Source organism: Scyliorhinus torazame, chromosome 14 (genome assembly GCF_047496885.1).
Source record: "Scyliorhinus torazame isolate Kashiwa2021f chromosome 14, sScyTor2.1, whole genome shotgun sequence".
NCBI classification, from domain to species: Eukaryota; Metazoa; Chordata; class Chondrichthyes; order Carcharhiniformes; family Scyliorhinidae; genus Scyliorhinus; species Scyliorhinus torazame.
Window position 1 is genome coordinate 135,961,867 of NC_092720.1, and position 27,744 is coordinate 135,989,610.

General features: G+C 45.3%; 2 protein-coding genes across 2 annotated transcripts in view; both read left to right on the forward strand.

Annotated features, from left to right (window-relative positions):
* Positions 1-7,292, forward strand: part of LOC140390067 (inhibitor of growth protein 5-like) — a 41,175-nt gene extending 33,883 nt beyond the window's left edge. Inside the window, exons 7-8 of the mRNA XM_072474937.1 lie at positions 2,352-2,413; positions 2,795-7,292. Coding sequence (XP_072331038.1) covers positions 2,352-2,413; positions 2,795-2,834 — 102 coding nt within the window. The 3' untranslated portion in view covers positions 2,835-7,292. The remainder of the gene's footprint in view (positions 1-2,351; positions 2,414-2,794) is intronic.
* Positions 7,293-26,461: 19,169 nt separating this feature from the next.
* d2hgdh (D-2-hydroxyglutarate dehydrogenase) overlaps positions 26,462-27,744 on the forward strand; it is a 49,859-nt gene continuing 48,576 nt past the window's right edge. Inside the window, exon 1 of the mRNA XM_072474939.1 lies at positions 26,462-26,745. The gene's annotated coding sequence lies outside the window, so the exon portion shown is untranslated. The remainder of the gene's footprint in view (positions 26,746-27,744) is intronic.

Genomic DNA, 27,744 nt, shown 5'->3' on the forward strand with positions numbered 1-27,744 from the left:
CATTGAAACATACAAAATTGTTACTGGGCTCAACAAGATAGATGCAGAAAGGGCATTTCCTTTGGCCGATTGTCAGGAACCAGGGGACACAGTTTCAAGAATAAGAGGTAGGCCATTTGGGTCCAAGATGAGACATTTCTTCATCTCAGAGGGTGGTGAATGTTTGGAATTCTCAATATTGGAACACTGGAGGCTCGATCATTGAGTATGTTCAAGACCAAGATCAATAGATTCTAATTAATAAAGTCTTTAAGGAATATGGGGATAGTGTGGGAAAATGGCATTGAGGTAGAAGATCACTCATTGTCTAATTGAATGGTGGAGCAGGTTCGATAGGCCGAATGGACTGCTGCTCCTATTTCATATGTCCCTCTGTCCCTTGGAGCATGTATTAGGCTGCAAGAACTTCATGTCTCTATTCAGCACCAACAAGTGCCACAGCGTCCAGCAGAGTGGCGATGCTGATTGGCTGCTGTGGGGAAGATTTGCATCGGGCGGCGATCAGTGCTTCCAAAATGTGGATCTCAGCAAGACACCCTCCATGTTCGAGTGAAGGCAAGCGTCCAGCAGAGTGATGACGGTGATTGGCTGTTGCGGGCAAGATTTGCATCGGGCGGTCAGTGCTTCCAGAAAGTGGTTTGTGGAGAAGCTGTTGTCAAGGGACAGTTAAACCCCAAACACTAATTCAGTGTTTGCCTCCCTCCCTCTTCCTCTAACAAAAAAAACCAGTACAAAGTCTTACAACACCAGGTTAAAGTCCAACAGGTTTGTTTCGATGTCACTAGCTTTCGGAGCGCTGCTCCTTCCTCAGGTGAATCAGGTGAAAAAAACCAGTCACTGCGAGGATCACAAGCAAGAGAAAGATAAAGGGAGGGAGAGAATAGAAAATTTGCAGCAGAGTGCTTAAGTGGTAAGGCTTTGGCTCAAGAGACTTTGGCATGTGGCGTCTCAGTAGAGTACAGGTAGTCTCGGATAATTCCTCTTAGTTTTGCTGCAGTTGGGATGGCAATGAGGGCAGTGATATCATCCTCCTGCAGGATGTGGGAGGTCAGGGAGAATTCTGTTGTCCCTAATCACTACACCTGTGGGAAGTGCACCTGGCTGCAGCTCCTGGGAGACGACGGAGTTCGGGAGCTGGAGCTGGATGCACCTGGGATCATCAGGGATGCTGAACACTATAGATAAGAGTTTTAGTGAGGTGTTCACACCTAAGGTGAAGGCAGAGAGTAGCTGGGTGACCACCAGGAAAGGCAAAGGGAGCAGGCAGAGAGTGCAGGAGTCCCCTGTGACCATTCCCCTCGTAAACAAGTATACCGTTTTGGATACTATTCGGGGGAAGACCGTTCAGGTGAAAGCAGAAATAGCCAGATCTGTGACACTACAACTGGCATAGGTTTAAGAAGGGAAAGAATTAATGGGAACCTGAGGAGCAACCCTTTTACACAGGTGGTATGTGGAATGAGCTGCCAGAGGAAGTGGTTGAGGCAGGGACATTGACAACATTTAAAAGGCATTTGCACAGATACATGAATAGGAAAGGTTCAGAGGGATATGAGCCAAATGCAGGCAAATGGGGTTAGCTTAGATGGGCTTTTTCGTTTGAATGGGCCAGTTTGGGCTGAAGGGCCTGTCTCCTTGGAATGGGCCAGTTTGGGCTGAACGGCCTGTCTCCGTGCCGTAGATTCTATGAGTTTAAGCTGCCTTTGGTTATAAAGTAACTCCATATTTGTACATTGAGTATTCTTGATATTATTTTGAAAAATCACCCCTTGAGTTGAAAATTCACTGTTGGAAATGTTCTTTATGTAAGGTTTAGGTGGAGGGAGTGGCTGGAACCTGACCAGTTTGTAAACATGGTATCACAGCCCAGTTTTTCTTGCACAAATTCCCCTTCTCCTGCCTCTTTTTTTTTTTTCAATAGTTTTTATTTGATTTAATTGCCCTCTGCATGATACATCTATCCCTAATCCAAGTGCATGAACAAGGGATCGAGTTCCAAAGTCAGCTGTGCTGATCTCAACAGTAGATATAACCATGTACTGCAAGGTCACTTCTAGCCTCTCCAAGGTCTCACTTGACTGCCAACCACCGAACAGCTACAATTCATTATCGTTGGTGCTTTAAGTATCAGCAGTAGATGCTGTAGCATACTCACTTAATTCCAGGGACTTGACACTACAAGCTACACTTGTAGCTAAACTGCAGCTCCAAACTGTTAACTTGAGTTCAGCTGTATGAACAAGTGGAGATTTAAAAGTTATTCTGTTTGGTGGTTGTTGTAGCTATATGACAGTTGTTTGATGTGGGTGACTGTGGGATTAATCAGTTCATTTCTGCTTTATTATCAATAGTGCCCAATTGAGTGGTTTCACTTTGCCTGTGTGGACCTCGCAACAAAACCGAAAGGAAAATGGTAAGGTTGGCCAGCACAAGTATTTCACAGTTCCACTTGGTAAAAGCAAGGTGTTGTGACAGATGAATGATCCTGTAGGCAGAAGGTGTTTGGTTTGTCGTTGGTTCCGGAAGTGGTGATAGCTATGATCCTGGATAAATCAGAGTTCTCGACATTGTGTTAATTCACACAAAAGCAACAGCAAAGTGCAATCATTCACACAGATTCGAGTGTTGCAACAAGACCTTTAGTTGTGCTTTCCGTGGCTAGGCTTTGGAGGGATGAGTCACAATAATTCAATTTAGAAGATGGGAAGGAAGAGTTTAAGGAATTGAAAGAATAACATTGTGAAGCACATGGTGAAGACTGCCTGTTTACTTCTCTGTTCTTGTTTATGTACAGGTTCTGCCCACGATGTATCCAGGAAAGGAAAAAGAAGTGAAGCTACTCCCTGCTCACTTGCCTCCAAGTTGTGTTTTTTGTTCTTGTGTCTTCAAATTGTTGAAATTTTGTTTAACCTTCCCTAATTTGTGTCTGGGGTGGGTGGGTGGGGAGGGGCCTTTTTATTTCACTCCTAAGATCGGTTCAATGAAACCAATTGAAGTTTTGATATATCATATCCAGGCACACAAACCGCTTTTGGACATTGAAGGTGCATCTGCAGCTCAATAAGCTGGCACGGTCCACGATAGTTATTGAATTATTTCAGGGTCAACGTGATTAGGCCTGTCAGTGCCATTAATAAATGGAAATGATATGTGAGAATGTACAGGGGTCCTTGTTAAAGTTAGAGAACATTGTGGAAATACGCAACCCAACTATTTTTTTTTTGGAAGCCACCGTATTGAAAGTACCGCAATAAAACATTGGCTTTAGTAACTTGATTACTCTTGCTCCCTTCGTTCCTAGAGATACCGGTACCTTGAAACTGGGATTTACACAGCTCTCAAAGGAATTTTTCAAAATGTTGTAATTCACTGGATACTAAAGATAGCATTTACCATTGTAACCACTGCTTTCCGTGGTCCCAGGAAGGCACTAGATATGTATCTCGGTTGCAGTTATATGGAGCCCATGTGGAACACAGCACATGACCACACGGTGGCAACTGTTGACAGGGATTTGGTGTTACTCGAGACCAAAGCTGCTTTAAGAAAGGAAATGACTGCCTCTGTGAAGTTGATGTTAACAGAAATTTGATATTATGTGGGGCGCACTGTTTTGTGATATGCAAAATAATATATATGGTTGTGATAGTAAGAAATACCTTTATACTTTGGCACAAAAAAAATGTTTTAAAGAGAATGGGAATGTCCATTTTATCGTGCAATATTGTGACTTATAGAAGCATTGTGATATTTTCATTAAGGACTATCCATTGAAAGGATTATATGGCAGGGCTGCAAACCCTGGAAAATATCTCAGAAGTGGAAATTGTAACCCACAGGGTCTACAACCCAAAGGGACGGAATATTTTATTTTAAACCACTGCTGTTGGTGTGTATTTTTCATACCACATCTTTTTTAATACACGGAATTGAATGTTTTAAGAATGCTTCTGCCTGTTCAGTATTGAAGGAAGATTTTAAACCAAAATAAACATACACCAATTTTTTTTCTTGAAGAATAATATGAAGTCAGTCTTGCCATGGTGAATAAACAGGGACTCTATGTGGCTGATATTACCAATATGAAGGCTTAAACTATATGTATCTCTGGAGTTCAGAGATTCTGCATTATGGATCCAAGTTCAGGAGTCGGGTTGTCTCCTATGATCGAATGATAAATTTGTGAGGCAATTGGACATGGCCTGACACTTCTCGCAGTTTATTTTGTCATCGCCTGAGTGTGTTCAACGTGTGGGAACCTTTAAGCTTGTCTAAGGGTCTTGGGACTGAGATCCTGAAAAATCTAGCCTGTTTGTTTCACAGAAGTGCAAATTTGAATCCTTTTGAGAGACACTTTTATCCCAGTCCAGAGAGCTTTGGTACATGTTTGTAAACCGAAGGTTATGGGTTTCCCAGCTGTGTGCAAGAGTATGGCTGGAAAGTAACCAGCGTAAATCATGGTTATCATTGAGAAGCACAGGTGAACGCTATACTGCTTATTTGGATGGCACCACACTACCCAGGAAGTCATTGCCTCAGTGAGGTGGGATAAAATGAATCTAAGCTGCCAGTGGCTGGCGTATCCTTCAGATCCAGCTCATCAGTCACTAATAGTGCACTGGAGTGCTGCAGACCTGATTCAGGCAACCGGTCACCAAGGGTGCCACAGAGGGTGGGATTTGGCTCTGATCAGGCAGGTAATCTTGGAGTCACCATGACTCCAAAGCGATATGGATGGGAAATGGTGCTCACCACATAACGGGTTTCTCCAAACCAATGATGAATGAGAAGTGCATGGCACTGGCCGTAACTCCTGTTTATCTATCCACTTGTCCATTACAAGATCAGAAATACAGTGTGCCAACACTGACCTGTTAAATACCAAAATACAGATTGTGTGAATTATAGTGAATCTTATTTGACTTGTGTCTGTCAGGTGTTGCTGACACCTCGAGAGCCCACTGACATAAACCTCATATAGCACCCACTTGCTGATAGCTTCACTCGTCACCTTGTTTACAATGCACCATGCTGTTGTGTACAGTTTTGGTCGCTATATTACAAAAGATTATTTCAAAGGCTACTGGAAAAGCAAGACAACTTGATACCAGGTATAAAAGAGTCTAGCCACAATGAGAAAAATCAGCAAAAAATAAATAATGATTTACTGTCTAGAAAGAAGATAGTTAATCATGGACTGAGCAAAGTATTTAAATACTAAATGCTGCATATAAGGTACTGTACAGATTATGTAATGTATGAAAATATGCCAAAGATTGGGGGGGGGGGGGATCAATGGAAAAGAGAAGTAAACAGAACCGATATTGAGGAAAAGTTCTACTCAAAATAATAAATATTTACAATCATTTACATCCAGGGTAATGAAAGAAAAATATTAGGGTTATTTTAAATAAATTTGAATTTCATTATATGGTGAACAAAAGAATGGCTTGGATGGGTGAAATAGCCATTCCTTGTTCCTGAATTTTTAATGTTTGAGTGCTGTTTAACTGGAAATGCTGCGATTCCTATTTCAGATTTTGTTAATCGCTGCTGCAAATACATTTGAACTGACAGACCATGTTTGAAAATGTGTCATTGATCAAATCTTCACAACATCGTCCTTCAGTGTTATCTATGATTGAAAAATGTACACTGACCAGTTCTAGGGTGCCAAGACACTCTTGTGGAGCTTGGGGTGCTTTGCACAGTGAGAGAGAATGCCACAGTGAACCAATTTGACCTATAGTCTAGGTAAAGCCTGGGACCGGTTTCCAGTTTAGTGTTTAGTCGACATTTTAACTGCAAGCAAGAAGAGTTGTTCAGGAAAGTACACTATCCACTTTCAAACATGAACATTAACTACCAAAAATAGTTTTGAGAAACTGAGATATCAATACTTGCAACAGCCAACATCAGTCCATAGTTTGCATTATGTAATCACAATCTCAAGATGTTTGGCTGGGAAAATGGTTTTGCCATGTTAACTCATGGCCAATATTTTTCAGAATTTTAGCCTTGTATTTTCTTTAGTTCTCTTGTGTTGAATGTTTATGAATGGTAGGAAGCGTGTCCTATCCACACATACAATTCTGCTGGTATTGCCAAATGTGTAGCAAATAGAACAAATTTTAAAATGAGATGGATTTAGTATCTAGTCCTGGTATAATCCAATTGAATCGTGGAGGGCAATGTATTAGGAAGAAAAGAGAAACAAGTTTGCTGTTTGAATGAGGTTGTACATTCTGTTTGAGATATAGCTTTTATTCTTTTTTTCTCTCTGAAAAACTACTGAGCTCTCACTTGGGTGATTGCTGTTCACCCAACAGTATCTCTCCTGCAGCACAGTTAAGTTTGAGAACTTTAGTGAGAGTAACCTGCATCACATTAGTGGCATATTGGAGCAAGTTTTGTTCTTGACATTTCTTGAAATGATCACTTTTCTTACAATTTTTTGTTTCATCGTGCAATGCAGAAGTCATTTGTGTAAACGGTCAACGTTCAGGGAACAGACCGCATTGTAGATCTACACTTATGTGGATCAACGTTTTTGGTTTCAGGCTATATGTTCATGCAACATAAACAGAAACTACAAAGTGGACACAACATACTCCACCTTGCCCACTGCCTGTTTGCACGCCATCATTTCTGGGGTTCGATATTACATAACAAAGATCAGCAACTGAGGGACATTTTATAAAAGGGGGAAACAGCATAGTATCCACTTCCTAGATGGGAACTATTTTACAGGCCAGTCTAAAAGCACTTTAATACATCAAATTTAATCCATGAGCCATTCACAATCTGTGTAGCAAGATGTTTCGGACCTTGCTACGAAGGATATTCTGTGTACGACAGGCTTTTAGTTGATCACTGTGTACATTCTTCAGAAGAAAGTACTCTGTCACATTGGACAGTGAGGAGACAGCGAGCGGGGCGATGGATGCTACCTGTTTTTCTGTCTGAATCAGCTTGTTTGAAAGGGATAACGAATCATGAAGGAGCCACCTATATTTTTTTTATTTCCAGGGCTGTATATGGAAGAACCCAGGCTGACCTAAACCATGGGTATATCAGATAATTCAGACACTGATTCCTCACTGTTGATTTTTGTTTCATCCTCTGTTGTATAGTTGCTCATAATTCCTTTTAGATTGGAGAATGTGGCTGTTCCCTTTGTAAACAAAAAAGTAAAGTTTTTAAAAAAAGAAAATGATAGTAATGTATATCTGTATTTTCTAGATTATGTAATGATGGTTATATTGTCAAATAAAGTATTTTTGAGAACTGCATTGTCTTCCCAGTAATTATAATTGCATTAGTATAGTTCTGCTTAGGCCTTTTCTATGGCCTGGTGAAACCATATGAACAGTTTTGAGCATTATACAGTAAACACTACAGAGGACAATAAAACTGATTCTCAATGTAATGGGAGTGAACTTGATAAAATATTAAAGAGCTTCACATACTGCCAGGCAGGGTTTAAGGGTATAATCATATATTGAGGGGATAAAATATTGTAGAATAAAGCTAAATTATCACTAGTTTAAAGTACACCAAGAAAATAAACTCTGCGAATGCAAAATTGGAAAAAGTATTTTGAGATTTTGTTCACTGAAAGTGTGCCACATCTTTTAATAATAATAGTCTTTATTAGTGCCACAAGTAGGCTTACATTAACACTGCAATGAGGTTACTGTGAAAATCCCCTAGGCGCCTGTTCAGGTACACGGAGAATTCAGAGTGCCCAATTCACCTTTCGGGACTTGTGGGAGGAAACCGGAGGAGACCCACGCAGACACCGGGAGAACGTGCAGACTCCGCACAGAGACCCAAGCCGGGAATTGGACATGGGTCCCTGGTCCTGTGAAGCAACAGTGCTACTGTGCCACCCCTTTTCATCTTTGCAATCTCCCAGGTGAAAGGTATGATTCTAACTTTTGTACTGTTTTATTATTAAGAGGAACAGTAGGCCATTCAGTCCTTTGTGTCTGTTCTATCATTCAATTAGATTGTGGCTGATCCGTAGCTCCTCTGCTTCATGCGCGACCTCGTGCATTTGAATGTCACAGCCCCAACCTCATTCTACTCCAGTAACATCGTGCGTAGTGTTGCACCATAGTTTGCAGAAGCACTGCTTTGCATAATTCTGACTGTCCAAAGCAGATTTGTTTTTAGTGACTCACCCATCCTATCCTCTGAGATGTGAAATTTATTTTCATCCGATAAACTTGCATCTGAAAGTAGATATATTTTGATCCAAATTCATGTGCGTTCACCAGGAGGTGTGGGGTAATAACAATCTTTGTCACAAGTAGGAAAATTGATGGGTTTGAAGGCGGATAAATCCCCAGGGCCTGAGAATCTGCATCCCTGAGTGCTTAAGGAGGTGGCTCTGGAAATAGTGGATGCGTTGGTGGTCATCTTCTGAGGTTCTATAGGGTAGCTCACGTCACTCCGATATTCAAAAAGGGAGGTAGAGAGAAAACAGGGAATTGTAGACCAGTAAGCCTAACATCAGTAGTGGGGAAAATGCTTAAATCCGTTATCAAGGACTTTATAGTGGAATATTTAGAAAACAGTGGCAGGATCAATCAGAGTCAGCATGGATGAAGGGAAAATCATACTTGACAAATCTATTGGAATTTTCTGAAGCGGTAACCAGTACAGTCGACTAGGGGGAGCCAGTTGATGTGGTATATTTGGACTTTCAGAAGGTGTTTGACAAAGTCCCCCATAAGAGATCATTGTGTAAAATTAAAGCACATGGGTTGGGGGAAATGTATTGAGATTGATAGAAAGCTGGTTGGCAGAGAGAAACAAAGAGTAGGGATTAATTGGTCCTTTTCAAATTGGCAGGCAGTAACTAGTGGGGTACCACAGGGAACGGTGCTGGGACCCCAGCTATTCACAAAATATATTAATGATTTGGAAGAGGAAACAAAATGTAACATCTCAAAGTTTGCAGATGATACCAAATTAGGTGGGAGGGTGAATTGTGACGAGGATGGAGGGATCCTACAGCAAGATATGGACAGGTTGGGCGATGGGCAAACCAATGGCAGATGCAGTATAATTTGGATAAGTGTGAAGTTATTCATTTTGGAAGCTAAAACAGGAAGGCAGATTACTACCTGAATGGTTGTAAATTGGGAGTGCAGAGTGTGCAGAGGGACCTGGGTGTCCTTGTGCACCATTCGCTGAAGGTAAGCATGCAGGTGCAGCAGGCGGTAAAGAAGGCTAATGGTATGTTGGCCTTCATTGCAAGAGGTTTCGAGTATAGAAGCAGGGATGTGTTGCTGCAATTATACAGGGCCTTGGTGAGACCACACTTGGAGTATTGTGTGCAGTTTTGGTTTCCTTCTCTGAGAAAGGATGTTTTTGCTCTCAAGGGAGTTTACCAGACTGATTCCAGAGATGGCGGGACAGTCATGTGAGGAGAGATTTGAGGAAATGAACAGTAAGGCATGATGGATAGTTAGGCCAAGTTAGGAGTAAAATCTTACTACAATAGAATAAGGAGTTAGGTTAGCGGACTTTTAAACATCTCTAGCCTAGGCTGGAGAAAATGGGTAGCAGTCTAGTTGCCTGTAACTGGGATTTCGCAAAGCATGAAGAGGGTCCCAGGGGTAAAGAATGTGGGAGGAGCCTATTGGGATCAGTAACTGCAAAGATCACTTCATATGGCCATGTCAAGGAATGTGTGGGAAAGCCTATGGGAGCTTTGCATTTGCCATCTTGCCTTATTTGGTCGTGTGTGAAACTTGATTCTATGTTCATGTGTATAAGATGTTATGTGCTTTGTTTTCACTCACTTGCTCTGGGGATCTTAGGAACAGTGTTGGTCCTGCTGTTATCAGAGTGAGTCTGGCTTGCAAGCTTTTGGAATAAAATAAAACTATGCCTACAAGTCCAAACTCAGCCTTTTGATTGAGACTAGACTGGACAGAAATAACTCAATTTCATCATTTGGTGGCAGCGGTGGGATTTCTAGGACGAATTCCCGACTATCCGCGAAATCAGAATTAAACCAGCCTTGGACGGAGAGAGGGGAAATGGGCCCACGGTGTGAGTAGATTATAAAGGACCACGTCGGTTTTCCCCTGCCTCATAGTCCAAAGTGGGTTTGGTCACTCGGTGATACCAAATCATGGTCGGGGTAAGATCGTTTGACGAAATCAAAGGTCAGTCTGGCGGATTAGAAAACTTAATTTCAGTCGATGTAGGTACGGCTGAGGTAATGGGAATTGAGGGAATATTGAGCGATAATTCAGTTGGAAATTGAGGGAATATCGCTGTGATAGATCAGTTCCGTGCATGTGGGTTGAAAATTAAAATTGGTTGTATTGAATTACACTTTAATTTGGTTAAGGTCTTTAACGGGTTGAGGGGAATGTCACAGAGACAATTCAGTTAAGACCCCTGATGGAATGCTCTGGAGACAATTCAATTCCGTACAATTAGAATTAGAATTGACTAAAGTTGGATTTTGTTTGGGGGAGATATGTCTTATGAGTGAAAAGGTTGGGAGATGAATGGGCACTAGGAGGAACCAAAGACTTGGAAATGATTAGGAAATTTCAGGAAAAGTATCTGGAAAAAGAGGGGAGCGAAATTAACAACTCAGAAATGGTTGGAATTATTTTCTGACTGCATATGTGAAATAAATTGGGAAATTATTGGTTTTAAGGAATATAAGGTTAAGGAGCAGGATAAGCTGTAAAGCAATTGTTCACGTGCGAGTGTGGTGATTCTGGAGTAGTGGAAAAGCCCGGTGGCTTCAGGATTGTTTAAATTTACTTTATATTTTGGGAGAGAATTTACCTATTCTTCGAGTTTTATTTACAGTTTTGAAGAAGGGAAAAAGGGAGACCACCATCCTTTACATTGTGTTTTTTTGGCAAATTCAAACTTTTATTGTCCAGTTGGTCGAGATGAATGAAAGTATAGTGCTTTGAATTCCTTTTGTTTGAGTGGAGATCTCAGTGGATGAATGAGTGTGTGTTTAATAAGAAGTTGTGAACTTTCTCTAGTATACCTAGTTTTTAAAATGTTGTGTTTTGCAAAACGAAGTTGCACATCAATTAGGAGGTATACCCGGCAGTTAAAGTGAGATTTAAAATGGAGTAAGTATTTGAAAGTTCTGTAGAAAATCAGTAATAATGATTAACATTGTGGAAGTTATTTAGAACACAATTCTCAGGAAGTAAACAAAAAGCAAAATCAAAATGTATAAATTGGGATTTGTAAATGATTAGTTGAACTCCGCATAGTCTTGGCTGTTTAAAAAAAAAAAGGGGGGAAGGGAACAAAGGAATTTAAAATTGAAATGCGAAGACCAGGCATTCGGTGTGGGCGGGGTGCATGGGCTCCTTTTTAGAGGCAGCCATGATGTACCTACAAAAAAAATGTTTGTTCTGTGCTCCAAAATTTGTAGAGATTTCAGTATTTTCTCTGTAAACTTACAACACATCGAATTTAAGATTCGGGGATTTTTCATATAGCAAAGATTATGAATTTTAAACTTTATTTTAAGATTACACGGGGGAAACGAAGATCCCAGTAGAAAGGAAGAAGGCCATTTTAGAGATGCCCAAACCCCAAACCGTAAGAGGAGCATTGTGGCAGTAAGGGGCTAGAAACACGGGGACCAATGAGACTAGTATTAGGAGGTAGTCGGTGGAAGTGATATGGCACAGCTCCACTGGGTCCTAGTGCCCGCTGAGTTGCAAAAAAGTCACTAGCGGAAGAAATGAAGTTTAGAATGTTAATTACATTGTAGACGGAGCTTTAGGGAATAAAGATATGGGACCGGCGCTTAGATTAGGAGTATTACTTGCAGTATCAGGAAATGAGAATTTGATGGCAGGGAAAGATTAATAAAAATAAATGCAGAAATAAAAAATTAAGATATTAAAACCAATTGATAACGTAAAGGAAATAAGGAAAGCAAACCTAGCAATAGAAAGAATGACACAGGGTTAATCAGCACACAATTCCAGCACACAATCCAGGGAGACCGATACAGGCTGTAAAAGCAATATCCCTTGACCCGAGGTACCAAATGTGAGCTGGAGATAATGATCAAAGAGTTAGAACAGCAGGGAATCATTCAAGAAGTCACATATGCATCGACGAATAGCCCACTTCAGGTAGTTAGCAAGCCTGCTGGTACATTTAGAATGGTAACGAATTACAAAGCATTAAATAAGGTCACAAAAAGAAGGATAAACGGTATTTAATAAATCCACAAACTACATTGGAGAAGGTGGCAGGCAAAACTTATTTAACTAGTATAGATTTAGCCAATGGATTCTGGAGTGTTCCGTTAGATCCAGACAGCATTTACCTTTGGCACTAAACATTACGTATACGTATAAATTGCCATAAGGATATGTTAATTCCCCAAACCACTTTCAGGCAATAGTAAGGGAGCTGATTAAAGATGATTTGGCTTTAGTATATATTGATGATGTGTTAATTGGAGATGATGATCAGGGGGACACATATTGAAAGAGTGACCAAAATTATTAAAACACTTAATGAAGCAGGATTTAAGATTGGGTTAAAGAAAAGCCAGATTGGCAGGAGCGAAGTCGACTATCTCGGGTATTCCGTGTCAAAGGCAGGTAGGGAAGCCAGTGTTGGGATGAGAGAGAAAGTTGCTAGAATCACAACGCCCGTTTCACGAAACTGGGTTCAGCAAATCAAGGGAATTTTGGGGTATTTGAGACCAGTAGGGGAAGACTTTAGTCTTTATGCTAGACCCATTTATGAAAATTTGAAAGGGGATTTTAGGTGGACCAGTGAAGCACAGAGGAGTTTGGACCAGTTAAAAACAGCTGTAGCAACATGCGGGCCATTAGAGGCGAGACATGAAGAGGACGATTTGAGCATTACATTTGATCTGTACGCAAATGGATATGGCATGGTGCTTATTAATCATAGTACTCGGACACCTATCAAACATTGACAGGAAATTGGCCAAGGGCTGAACAAAAGTTTTTGGACATCGCAAAATGTCTGGCAGCCATAACAAAAAGGATAGCAGAGATTGAAAATTTATCAGCTGGGAAGAAAAGTTATGTCACAACTGAATTTTTAGAATTGACAGAGACAAGAGACGGGGTTGCCAGCAAGGTGTGAATACAGCTCAATGGGAAAGATGGGAAACCATTCTTTTAAACCCTGCCTTAATGTTTATTCATAACATTAAAAAGGGACAGAAACTTGATAAATCAGTTAGCAGAACAGAGTGGGTAAATGCTTGGGTGGTATATACGGATGGTAGTAAAGTTAAGGAGGATGAAGAACAAGCCAGATGGGCATCCATTTAAAAAAATTCAGGAGAGAAAATGGTAGAGAAACAGGGAGTAGCATAAAAAAACTGAGACACCGATGGAAGAATGGTCATTAGAGTATGCAGGCCCTCTTTTTCCTAGGAGCAGCAAAAGTAATTTGTACTTTTCAATCAAAGCTGATAGCAGCACAGGGGAAGTTGAATTAGAGAATCAGTGGCATCTGGAGCAAATAAATTGTATCAGAACTAAAATATCCGAGCCAATTAAATAATAACAGAGGGATTATTATAATTCATAGGCAACCTATCGGCAGCAAACGAAGAAACATAATCAGTAAGGAATTGAGAATATGGGATGATAGAACAAGGGCTGTTATTAATGGACCTCAGTTTAAAATGATTCATTGTGAACATAATGAAACACCGTGTCAAGGATGTGGCACGTTCTGTAGCCCAGTAGTTTGACAGGGAGTAATCATATGACACCTAGGAGAATGGCAGCTATAGAATATTCAGGTGAGTGGATATTGCATTTAGAACGACAGAAATGGGGAAATGCTTCGGCTCCCAGGGAGATTTGGGGAATTCAGTTTGTCATGATTGTTTGTGAAACATCAGGCAACACTGATGATTGAAGTTTGTGACCACAAGATAGATTTTGACCATGGGATGGTGTGATAATGACAAATTGTAATTACTGCAGAGAAAACCAAGCTGACGATGAAGAGCTTGGGAAAGGATGTGCAGGATTGTGGAGAAGTGACAAACTTGTGGTACCAATTAGTGAGGGAGTACGTAGTTTAAGAGATGTTGGGATGACCCGTGGACGTAAAATTAGCCGGACAGTGTTTAGAGACTGTATCACTGCAATGATGCCGTGCCACAGGATAGATCATGTCCCCAAATCACTTGGACAAGGGAAAAGGAATGTTTGGTTGTGAGTGTCAGGGGATTACTGCACTTACTGGTATTATGTAATCAGTGGAGCGGGATGCCAGTGAATTGAAATCTATTAGCAGCATCGATAGGACAGATGATAAAGTGAAAATGTCATGGTTGAAAATTACTTTCATAAAAATCCGGTTGTAATCAAAATTAAAGAAATTAAAGTAAATGCAGTAGCAATATCCGAAATGTATCAGGGAAAGTTTCGACCCATTTGGACCACTGAGTTAGCAAAAGAGGAGGAGTTTGAGATTCTTCGAGTCTCACTCGGGTACAATGATAGGAGGAGGAGGCTTAACAGGCCTTAATCGTATGATGTACGTCAATGATCAGAAACAAAAAAGGGAATGGTGGCAATGGAAATCCAGAAGTCCTGGAGAGGGCACTTCTGGAACATCCAAACAAAAATAGAAAGATACAAATTAAGAAATAGGGCCCTCTCCGCCTTTGACCTATTCATTTGGTTTTCAGATGAAGCAAAAATAACACCGACGAAGAACGAGAACTACACTCCAGAGAAGAATGTTTTAGACAGTATTGGGGGGGGAAAACTAATGATACAATTGGCTACATATTTGAGGGAATTAAATGACAGAGCCCGGAAGAAAAACCTTACGGGTTAGAAACAAATCAAAATATCAAATTATTACTGAATAGTGAAACCTCCGGTCAGACATCTCTAACTGGACATTAGCTGATGGATGATCTGTGGTCTCCACGGGGTATGTACTACGCGGTGGGGTTATTCAGGGTCTCGGCAGACAGCCACGACTGATGAGGAACCCCCGCATTTTAAATGCCAATAGTTTAAGATTCTTGGCAGTTTGATGCCACGGCGGGAAATTTGTAACCAATGCAGCAAACAATATGGCATTGGAGAGTGTAATAGTTATTACGGACAAAATGTCCGGTAAGTTGTTAGGGACTGTTATGTATGGATTCAATTGGGTTGTAACCCCAAAAATTGACTGTATTAAAGGTGCAAATGGTGTTATTGCAAAGTAAAAAAACAAACAAACAAATAATGGCAAGTATACACTCCATGCTGTAAGGAAAATGATAACGGACAAAAGGGATTTGAAGAAAACTGAGTTAATGTCTCATGTAAGCCAGGGCTGGCAGACTACATGGTTCAGTACAATGTTAGATGTTAGCGTGAGGAAGTCAGGAATAGAAAGAGGATCGATTGAAGCTTCTGTAATTCATAAAACAAGATAATCAGTGGATAGTACATGATATCATGATTTAACATTCCAATGAGAAACGGAAAGCACTTTCAAAAAAAAAACACTGAGGGATAAAAGACCTTTTTGGTCGCTGATGGACTGAGTTGTGTGCTGTTTCTAAGGGACATGAGGAAGCTTCTACGGTGCTGCTATCCCAAGGTAGTCAGATGCCTTCGAGGTAGTGGAACACACGGATATAGCTATTGTGTTACCTCCCTGAGTAGCGACAGTTATGGTTCACGGTGATTGGACTTGAGGAAAGAACAATACAAAGAGTCTATCGACACTGGTCTGCGAGATGGATGAATTTACAATTGATTTCCATGTAGGTTACAAATCGCGACATGTACACACAAATGTCAAGGATCAGGGATATCTGCCTGTCAGTACAACTCGAAGGGGGATATAAATCCTAAAGCAGGATTCAGCTCAGAGTTAGCTCTCATAGCTCGGTCATGGGGTTTTACCTGATGCATGGATTGATAATACTTGTTATTAGAATTGTATATTGTATAATCATTGGATGCCTTAATATGTGTTGTAAGATGACTATGGCTCGGATGATGCCAATAGACTCGGCCCATCACCACTCACCAAGATGACATCCCGTTACTGGCAACCATCAAACCAGAAGGAACTCGGACGGAGAGCCAGTGGCTGTAAAAATGTGATGGGGTATTTATGTACGGAATGTAATGAATTGCGGGACGGTCTTCCAGACTAGACATCAATACAGGTTATTAACCTGGGGATGTTTATAATGGACACTGGGAGTTGTATGCCTAACCAAACTCCAGATTTGGACCGAGACAGCAACAGGACTATTGTTGGTCTGGCGAATTGTTAGCACACTTTTTGACCATTAGGGGGAATACCTACCCAAACATTTCTCTACCAATAGAGACCCTGGTGACAGAGGTGAAAGAAAATATAACATGTCTGTTCTCCACCTGCACGGAACGGAGGTGTAGCGTAACACAGACGTCAGGACAATGCATCTGCCACAATGCCACCGGTGTCCCGTTGTCGACAGGTAGCGAAAGGGAATGTCGGTTAGGAGGCGGCATAGTAGTTATCATATAATGATAAAAGGAGGGAATGAGGAAATGGACAGAAAGGCATGATGGGTAGTTAGGCCAAGTTAGGAGTAAAATCTTACTATAGTAGAATAAGGAGTTAGGTTACGGACTTTTAAACATCTCTAGCTTAGGCTGGAGAAAATAGGTAGCAGTCTAATTGCCTGTAACTGGGATTTTGCAAAGCATGAAGAGGCCCCAGGGGTAAGGAATGTGGAAGGAGCCTATTTGGATCAGTAACTGCAAAGATCACTTTATATGGCCAGGTCAAGGAATGTGTGGGAAAGCCTATAGGAGCTTTGCATTTGCCATCTTGCCTTATTTGGTTGTGTGTGAAACTTGATGATACTATGTTCATGTGTATAAGATGTTATGTGCTTTGTTTTCACTCACTTGCTCTGGGGATCTCTGGAACAGTGTTGGTCCTGCTGTTATCAGAGTGAGTCTGGCTTGCAAGCTATTTGAAATAATACCTACAAGTCCAAACTCAGCCTTTTGATTGAGACCAGACTGGACAGAAATAACTCAATTTCATAAGATTGACTAGGTTGGGATTGTTCTCACTGGAGTTCAGAAGAATGAGGGGGGATTTCATAGAGACTCATAAAATTCTAACAGGACTGGACAGGGTAGATGCATGGAAGGTGTTACCAATGATGGGTGTGTCCAGAACCAGGGGTCACAGTCTGAGGATTCAGGGTGAACCATTTTGGATAGAGATAAGGAGACATTTTGTCACACAGGGTGGTGAGTCTGTGGAATTCATTACCACAGGAAGTAGTTGATGCTAAAACTTTGAATATATTCAAGAGGCGGCTAGCGAGAGCACTTGGGGAGAATGGGATCAAAGGCTATGGGGAGAAAGCAGGATTAGGCTATTGAGTTGGATGATCAGCCATGATTGTGATGAATGGCAGAGCAGGCTTGAAGGGCCAAAAGACCTCCTCCTGCTCCTATTTTCTATGTATCTATGTATCTCCAAAAATCTGTCCTGGTCCACCCACATCGACGCTACCACCAAGAAAGCACAACAACGCCTATACTTCCACAGGAAACTAAGGAAATTTGGAATGTCTACATTAACTCTTACCAACTTTTACAGATGCACTATAGAAAGCACCCTATCTGGCTGCATCACAGCCTGGTATGGTAACTGCTCGGCCCAGGACCGCAAGAAAGTTCAGAGAGTCGTGAACACAGCCCAGTCCATCACACGAACCTGCCTCCCGTCCATTGACTCCATCTACACCTGCCGCTGCCTGGGGAAAGCGGGCAGCATAATCAAAGACCCCTCCCACCCGGCCTCCACAATCTTCCAACTTCTTCCATCGTGCACGAACAGATTCAAAAACAACTTCTTTCTCGCAGTTACCAGACTCCTAAATGACCCTCTCATGGACTGACCTGATTAACACTACACCCTTCAGTCATCGATTTCCCTGTTACTAAAAAAAGATAAGGATCCGACGGAGTGTGGGTCGTATCGGCCCATATCACTTCTGAATGTGGACGTAAAAGTGTTGGCGAAGGTACTGGTGGGTAGGCTGGAGGAGTGCCTTCCGAAGGTAATAGGGGAGGATCAGACGGGGTTCGTGAAAGGGAGACAGCTGTTTTCGAACATTAGGAGGGTTTTGAACGTTGTTATGGCACCCACGGAAAGAAAGGAAACAGAGGTAGTTGTGGCATTGGACGCCGAGAAGGCGTTTGATCGGGTAGAATGGGGGTACCTGATGGCAGTGCTGGAGCGGTTTGGGATTGGACCAAGGTTTGTGAACTGGGTAAAGCTATTATATAAGGAACCGAAGGCGAGTGTCCGCACAAATAATATCAGTTCGAGATATTTCTCTCTCCACCGTGGGACGAGACAGGGATGTCCTATGTCCCCCCTGCTGTTTGCACTTGCGATTGAGCCGCTGGCCATCGCATTGAGAAGTTCGGGAGCAGGGAAAGGAATAGTGCGGGGGGGGATAGAGCATAGGGTGTCCTGAGATGCCGACGACTTGCTGCTGTATGTGTCGGAGCTGAGTGCGTCGATAGGAGGAATATTGGAGCTACTGCGGGTATTTGGGTCTTTCTCGGGGTACAAGTTGAATCTGGACAAGAAATACTTTGTGGTGTCTCGGCTGGGGGTGGAGGCAGGGGTGGGGGGGCTGCCATTCCGTAGGGCAGGGACTCATTTTAGGTATCTGGGGGTGCAGGTTGCCCGGGAGTGGGGGAGGCTTCGCAGGTACAACATCACTAGCTTGGTGGGGAGAGTGAAAGCCGATCTGGCAAGGTGGGACGGCCTTCCTCTGTCACTGGCAGGTCGGGTACAGGCGGTTAAAACGAATGTGTTGCCGCGATTCCTGTTTATTTTTCAATGCCTACCGATTTTCCTGCCAAAGACTTTTTTCAGGGAGATTGAGGGAAGGATTACCTCATTCATATGGGGAGAGAAGGTGGCCAGAGTGAGAAAGGTGCTGCTACAGAGGGGAAGGCAGGCAGGGGGTTTTGGTCTCCCGAACTTGTTGTACTACTACTGGGCGGCGAATGTGGAGAATGTGCGGAGCTGGGTCAGAGGGGTGGATTCTCAGTGGGTCAGAATGGAGGAGAGTTTGTGCAGGGGGTCGGGGCTGAAGGCACTTGCAACAGCGCCGCTCCCGATAGCTCCGGGGAAATATTCAGGGAGTCCGGTAATAATAGCTTCATTGAAAATCTGGAGGCAGTTTCGCCAACACTTCGGGTTGGGTTTAGGGTCAAGGGAAATGCCGACTCGGGGGAACCACAGATTTGAGCCAGGGAGGTGGGATGGAAGTTTTCGGAAATGGGAAGAGAAGGGGATTAAGACGCTAAAAGATTTGTTTCTTCGGGGTCGGTTTGCAGGATTGAGGGAGCTGGAAGCGAAGTATGGGCTAGAGCAGGGAGAAGGGTTTAGGTACAGGTTTGGGATTTTGCCAGGAAGGAGATACAGAGCTTCCCAGAGGAACCGGCCTCCACATTGCTGGAGGAGGTGTTGACGACAAGAGGACTGGAGAAGGGGGCAGTGTCAGCGGTGTACGGAGCTATTCTGGAAGAGGATAAGGCACCACTGGAAGGGATCAAAGCAAAGTGGGAGGAAGAGCTGGGAGAGGTTATAGAGGAGGGGGTGAGGTGCTCTGGAGAGTGAATGCCTCCACCTCATGTGCGAGGTTGGGGCTGATACAGCTGAAGGTGGTATATAGAGCGCACCTCACGAGGGCGAGGATGAGCCGATTTTTTGAAGGAGTAGAGGATGTGTGTGAGCGTTGCGGGGGGGGGGGGGGGGGGGGGGCGCGAATCACGTTCATATGTTTTGGTCCTGTCCAAAGCTAGGGGAGTACTGGAAGGTGGTGTTTCGGGTCATTTCCAAGGTGGTGTGTGAGAAACTGGACCCGGGTCCCCAGGAGGCCATATTCAGGGTGTCGGACCAGCCAGGGTTGGAAACGGGAGCGGAGGCAGATATCATAGCCTTCGCCTCGTTGATCGCCCGAAGGCGGATCCTGCTCGGATGGAGAGCAGCCTCTCCACCCAGTGCCCTGGCGCGGCGGGGGGGCCTGTTGGAATACTTGACCCTTGAGAAGGTTAAGTTCGAACTGAGGGGAAGCTCGGAGCGGTTCTACAAGTCATGGGCACTATTTATTATGCACTTTCAAGAACTGGATAACATCGAACATTAGATGCGGGAGGAGGGGGGGGGGAGGGGGCTGTGTAGATTAAGGGTGACTATGGGTAATCCCTGATTCCTTTTTGTCAATTGTTTATGTAAACATGTGGGCTGAGGTTTGGGGGTTGGTGGGCGGATGGGATCATTGTTATTATGGGGATTGACATATCTTGCTGATTATTGTTTATTGTTGATGGGTGTAAATGTGGGAGAAAATGTGAAAAAGGAGGAGAACAAAATTAAAAAAAAAAAAACCCAAAACACTACACCCTTGCATTCTTCACCCAATGCCGATGTTATGTAGTTACATTGTGCACCTTGTGTTGCCCTATTATGTATTTTATTTTATTTTCATGTACTTAATGATCTGTTGAGCGGTTTGCAGAAAAATAATTTCCACTGTACCTCAGTACACGTGACAATAAACAAAATTCAAAATCCAAATCCTAACCTGCACATCTTAGGACTGAGAGAGGAAACCGGAAACACCCGGAGGAAACCCACGCAGACTCGGGGAGAAAGTGCAAGCTCCACGCAGTCACCCAAGGTCAGAATTGAACCTGGGTCAATCTCCTGGGGATATCTACTCAGCAATGTGGAAAGTTACCACGGTATGTCCTGTACACAAAAAGCAGGACAAATTCACCCCAGCCAATTACTGCCCCATCAGTCTTCTCCACTTGCCTGGATGAGTGCAGCTCCAACACCGACAACACAGGAAAAAGCAGTCCACCTGAACAGCATCCATTGCACAAACATTTGTTCCCTACATCACCGATGAACAGTAGCAGCAGTGTCTACCATGTACAAGATGCATGGCAGGAACTCATCAAGCCTCCTGATACACCATTTTCCAAATCCATCTAGAAATACAAGGGCAGCACACAAATGGGAACACCATTACCTCGAAGTTCCCCTCCAAGCCATCACTATCCTGACTTGGAAATATATTGCCGTTCCGTCACTGGGTCAAAATCCTGGAACTCACTCCCAAAAAGCACAGAGGGTGTTCCTACACCACAGGAGTCCAAGAAGGCAGCTCACAACCAGCTTCTCAAGGGCAATTAGTGGTCGACAATAACTGCTGGACTGGCAAGCGTCATGAATGAATGAATCCAACTTCCGGTTGTGGAGATGCACTGCTAAGCCGCACGTTTCGGCAGCTCCCGTTCTAACGGACTTTTGGGCTCTTTTCGGGAGCCCCAACGGAAATTTGTTCGGACCAAACCCAGTGTGGGGTGATGAAGGAAGGTGTCCCCCCCGGGTGTGTATGGAAAGGACCGGTGGCAGTGGCCAGATTGCGAAGGATCATTTGGAGCAGCGGCAGAGAAGAGAAGGAACAAGCAAGTTGGTGACGGATGGAGACCAGACGGCATGGGGGCCGGATCAGCAGGAATTCCGTAGACGGTGTGTGGAGGAATTAAAGAAGGAAGTGCTGGCACCGATGTTGTTGGCAATCGAAGGGCTAAAAGAAACACAAAAGGCCCAGGCGATCGAGCTCCGTGGGGGTGAAGGAGAAGGCAGCTGAGAACGAGGATGAGATACAGGGCCTAGTGGTAAAAATGGAGACGCATGAGGCGCTACATCAGAGGTGTATCGAAAGACTCAAAGCCCTGGAGAACAGCTCGGGGAGGAAGAACATCCGGATTCTGGGGCTCCCAGAAGGAATGGAGAGAGCTGACGTTGGGGCTTATGTGAGCACGATGCTCCATACGCTACTGGGAGCTGAGGCCCCCTCGGGCCCCCTGGAGGTGGAAGGGGCTCACCGGGTCCTTGTGAGAAGACCAAAGGCTGGAGAACTACCAAGGGCGATAGTGGGGAGATTTCACCGCTTCACTGACAGAGAGGCTGTCTTGAGCTGGGCCAAGATGGTACGGAGTAGCAGGTGGGAGAATGCGGTGATACGAGTGTATCAGGACTGGAGCGCGGAGGTGGCGAGAAGGAAGGCGAGCTTTAATCGGGCCAAGGCGGTGCTTCACAGGAAGAAAATAAAGTTTGTGATGCTGCAGCCGGCGCAATTGTGGGTCATGCACCAGGGCAAGCACTACTACTTTGAAACGTCGGATGAGGCATGGACCTTCATCCAAGAAGAGAAACTGGACCAGAACTGAGGGACTGATGTTGGGGGGGGGAGACAACGAGGTTGATGAATAGAAATGTAAATTGGGGAATGGGAGGTTCTTAGTATCGAGACGATAGACAGGGATTCTTTCTCCTCTTGATGGGGGGACACTGAGATTGGGTGCCCCCCAATCCGGCTGATCACGTGGAATGTGAGAGGTCTAAATGGGCCGATTAAGAGGGCCTGAGTGTTCGCGCACTTAAAAAGACTGAAGGCAGATGTGGTCATGCTTCAGGAGACGCATCTGAAGGTGGCGGATCAGGGTAGGTTAGGGAAAGGATGGGTGGGACAGGTGTTCCACTCAGGGTTGGACGCGAAAAATAGGGGGGTGGCGATATTGGTGGGAAACGGGTGTCGTTCGAGGCTAGGAATATAGTGGTGGACAAGGGGGTAGATATGTGATGGTGAGTGGTAGATTGCAGGGAAAGGACGTTGTGCTGGTAAATGTATATGCCCCGAACTGGGATGACGCGGGATTTATGAAGCGGATGCTGGGACGTATCCCGGACCTGGAGGTGGGAAACCTGGTAATGGGGGGGGATTTCAATACTGTGCTGGATCCAGGGTTAGATCGGTCTAGATCCAGGACCGGAAGAAGGCCGGCAGCGGCCAAGGTGCTTAGGCGGTTCATGGAGCAAATGGGGGGAGTGGATCCGTGGAGATTTGCTAGGCTGCTGGCCAAAGAGTTCTCCTTTTTCTCCCATGTCCACAAGGTATACTCCCGAATAGATTTCTTTGTTTTGAGCAGGGCACTGATCTCTAAGGTGGCAGGAACGGAGTATTCGGCGATAGCCGTTTCAGACCATGCCCCGCACTGGGTGGATCTGGAATTAGGAGAGGAGAGGGAGCAGCGCCCACTCTGGTGACTGGATGTGGGATTATTGGCGGATGAGGGAGTCTTTGGAAGGGTGTGGGGATGTATTGAGAGGGACCTGGAGGCCAATGATGGTGAGATCCAGGTGGGGGTAGTATGGGAAGCGCTGAAGGCGGTAGTTAGGGGAGAGTTGATCTCCATTAGGGCTTACAAGGAGAAAAAAGAGGGCAAAGAAAGGGAGAGATTAGTGGGGGAGATTTTGAGGGTGGATAAAAGATATGCGGAGGCCCCAGACGAAGGACTATATAGAGAGAGGCAAGACTTCAGACGGAGTTTGACCTGCTGACCACAGGAAAGGCAGAGGCACAGTGGAGGAATGCACAGGGGATGAGATACGAATATGGGGAAAAGGCGAGCCGGCTGCTGGCCCACCAACTTCGCAAGAGGATAGCGGCGAGGGAAATTGGGGGAGTCAGGGATGAAACGCGAACTACGGAGCGGAGAGCAGGGAAGGTAAATGACGTGTTTAAGACCTTTTATGAGAGGCTATATAGGTCGCAACCCCCGGAGGGGAAAGAGGGAATGCAACAGTTTCTGGACCAACTTAGGTTCCCGAGGGTGGAGGAGCAGGAGGTGGCAGGTCTGGGGGTGCCAATTGAGGTGGATGAGGTGACTAAAGGGCTGGGAAGCATGCAGGCAGGGAAGGTCCCAGGACCAGATGGGTTCCCGGTGGAATTTTACAGGAAATATGTGGACTTGTTGGCCTCGCTGCTGGCGAGAACCTTTAACGAGGCCAGAGAAGGAGGGACTCTACCCCCGACAATGTCGGAGGCGACGATATCACTAATCCTGAAGCGGGATAAAGATCCGCTGCAATGCGGGTCATATAGGCCTATCTCACTCGTGAATGTAGACGCCAAGCTGCTGGCAAAAGTGCTGGCGACGAGGATAGAGGATTGTGTCCCGGGGGTGGTGCATGAAGACCAGGCAGGGTTTGTAAAGGGGAGACAATTGAATGTCAACGTGCGACGGCTGTTGGGGGTGATAATGATGCCCCCAGCGGAGGGGGAGCCAGAGATAGTGGTGGCGATGGATGCAGAGAAGGCATTCGATAGGGTAGAGTGGGAGTATCTATGGGAGGTGTTGAGGAGGTTTGGGTTCGGGGAGGGTTTTGTCAGTTGGGTCAGACTTCTATATGGGGCCCCAGTGGCAAGTGTAGTCACAAATCGGCAAAGATCGGAGTATTTTCGGTTATATAGGGGAACAAGGCAGGGGTGCTCCCTGTCCCCATTACTATTTGCGTTGGCAATTGAACCACTGGTCATAGCGTTGAGAGACTCTAAGAAATGGAGGGGGGCGGTTAGAGGGGGAGGGGAACATAGAGTGTCACTCTACGCAGATGACCTACTGCTACATGTGGCGGATCCTGTAGAGGGGTTGACAGAGGTTATGCAGATATTGAGGGAGTTTGGAGATTTTTCGGGATATAGGCTAAATATGGGGAAGAGTGAGCTTTTGGTAATACACCCTGGGGAGCAGGGAAGAGGAATAGACGCCCTGCCGTTAAGGAGAGTGGAAAGGAGCTCCCGATATCTGGGGATTCAGGTAGCTAGGAGCTGGGGAACTCTACACAAACTCAATCTGACGCGGCTGGTGGAGCAGATGGAGGAGGATTTCAAGAGGTGGGATATGCTGCCGCTCTCACTGGCGGGCAGAGTGCAGGCGGTAAAAATGATGGTCCTCCCAAGGATTCTTTTTGTGTTTCAATGTCTCCCCATTCTGATCACTAAGGCCTTTTTCAAGAAAATAGACAGGAGCGTTATGAGTTTTGTGTGGGCAGGAAAGACCCCGAGGGTAAGGAGGGGGTTCCTGCAGCGCAGCAGGGACAGAGGGGGACTGGCGTTGCCGAATCTGGACGACTACTACTGGGCCGCCAATGTGGCGATGGTTTGTAAGTGGATGAGGGAGGGAGAGGGGGCGGCGTGGAAGAGGCTGGAGATGGCGTCCTGCAAGGGAACGAGCCTAAAGGCGCTGGTGACGGCGCCGCTGCCGCTCTCCCCGAAAAGGTATACCACAAACCCAGTGGTGGTGGCAACCTTAAGGATCTGGGGGCAATGGAGGCGGCACAGGGGGGGTGACGGGTTCCTCGGTCTGGTCCCCGATCAGGAGCAGCCATAGGTTTGTCCCAGGAAGGATCGACGGAGGGTTCCAGAGCTGGCATCGGGCAGGAATTAGGAGATTGAGAGATTTGTTTATTGACGGGACGTTCGCGAGCCTGGGAGCGCTGGAGGAAAAGTATGAGTTGCCCCCGGGGAATATCTTTAGATACATGCAAGTGAGGGCGTTTACGAGGCAACAGGTGAGGGAATTTCCGCTGCTCCCGACACAGGGGATCCAGGATAGAGTGATTTCCGGGGTATGGGTCGGGGAGGGCAAAGTGTTCGAAATATATCAGGAGATGAGAGACGAGGGGGAGGCGCTGGTAGAGGAGCTGAAGGGAAAATGTGAAGAAGAGCTGGGGGAGAAGATTGAAGAGGGGCTGTGGGCTGATGCCCTAAGTGGCATAAATTCCTCATCCTAGTGTGCCAGGCTTAGCCTGATACAATTCAAGGTTCTACACAGAGCACATATGACGGGAGCAAGGCTGAGCAGGTTCTTCGGGGTGGAGGACAGGTGCGGGAGGTGCTTGGGAAGCCCGGCGAACCACACACACACATGTTCTGGTCGTGTCCGGCACTGGAGGGGAGTGGCAAAGGTGATTTCAAAGGTGGTGAAGGTCCGGGTCAAGCCAGGCTGGGGGGTTAGCTATATTTGGGGTAGCGGAAGAGCCGGGAGTGCAGGAGGCGAAAGAGGCCGATATTCTGGCCTTTGCGTACCTGGTAGCCCGGCGAAGGATCCTACTTATGTGGAAGGAAGCAAAACCCCCCGGCGTGGAGGCCTGGGTAAACGATATGGCAGGGTTCATAAAACTGGAACGAATTAAATTTGCGCTGAGAGGATCGGCTCAGGGGTTCTCCAGGCGGTGGCAAACATTCCTTGACTATCTCGCGGAACGTTAAGGGAAAATAGATAGTCAGCAGCAGCAGCCGGGGGGGGGGGGGGGGGGGGGAGCACAAATTAAAAAAAAAAATTGTCACTTTGTTAGCTCACTATTTCATTTAAATAATGTTACTTATCAGCAATTGTGTTATTTTTATGTTGATTTGTAAAGTGGAAAAATTATGTTTGAAAACTTTAATAATATATATTTTTTTTAATGAATGAATGAATCTCCACCTCACTCTCCGCCTGACCCCACACACACTTCTTTTCTGCCTCCTGCCTGTCCTTAACACTCTACCCCATTTCCTGAGTCTCCCCTCCCAGCTCTATCTCCAGGCTCACACACTTCCCTCCAGTCTTCCCCTGCCTCTCACTCTTCTCCCTCACACCTACTCCATCCCCACCTCTCCCTCCTCCTTTCAGCCACACTCTCCTCCTTCAACTTCTGCCGTCCCTCCGCCCTTATTTTCCATCTTCCTCATTCTTCCTTACCCCGGCATGTTCACCCCCACTATAAACTCCCTATATCGGGCGAGGCTGAGGTCCGGTTCTGACTCGGGTAGGTGCGCTCGGGAACCCCGGCATCCCCCGGCCCTCTGAGCCGCTGCTGCGGGGCGGGGAGCGAGCGTCGGTTCCGGCAGCGCCCGGGCGGTGTGAAGGAGCGAGGTCTGGGGGCCTGGATCCCAGGAAAGGGCCCGGCTCTGGCAGGGCGCCTGGCTCCCCAGGCCCGGCCCGTTCTGCCTTTACCACGGGAACAGGAGGAAGCCATTCGCCCCCCCCCCAAAAAAAAAAACTGCTATACCGCCTGGGACCAAGGCCACCTAACTCTCAAACATTCCCCTCAAGGCTGTGGCATCCTTCCAAAGCTGTGTGAGTTCCACTGTGGGAGGACCAGGGCTTTGTATAACTAACATCCGGAATCATCGAATCCCTACAGTGGAGAAGGAGGCCATTTGGCAAAACAAGTCTGCATTGACCCCTCTGAAAGAGCGCCCTACTCCCCCATACTATCCCGTAACCCCACCTAACCTTTTTGGGCACTAAAGGGCAGTTTACATGGCCAATCCACCTAACCTGCACATCTATGGACTAGGAGAAAACCCACGCAGACACAGGGGAAACATGCAAACTCCACACAGTCACAGAAGGCCGGAATTGAACCTGGGTCCCTGGCGCGGTGATGCAGAGGTGCTAACCATCATGCTACCCCTACGCCCTTGACATCTAGTCCTGTAGATAAAAAAGTCAGCATTCCACTAGCCTTTCTGCTGACTTTATCTTAACTGTTCAGGACATCTTAATGATCTTTGCAACAGGATTTCCAAGTCTCTTTGGACCTCCATCGTTTCTAGCTTTTCACCATTGGAAGAGTACCCTGATTGGTCCTTTTGGGGTCTGAAATGATTGCACATTTGCCAATATTGAAATAAATTTTCCACATTTATGATCTATGAATAATTCTTTGTAACATACGTTTCTATCTGTACGGTTTACATTTAGATTTGGGGCACAGCCCCAAGAGCTGGAAAGTGGGATTAGATTGGGAGCTGTTGTTCAA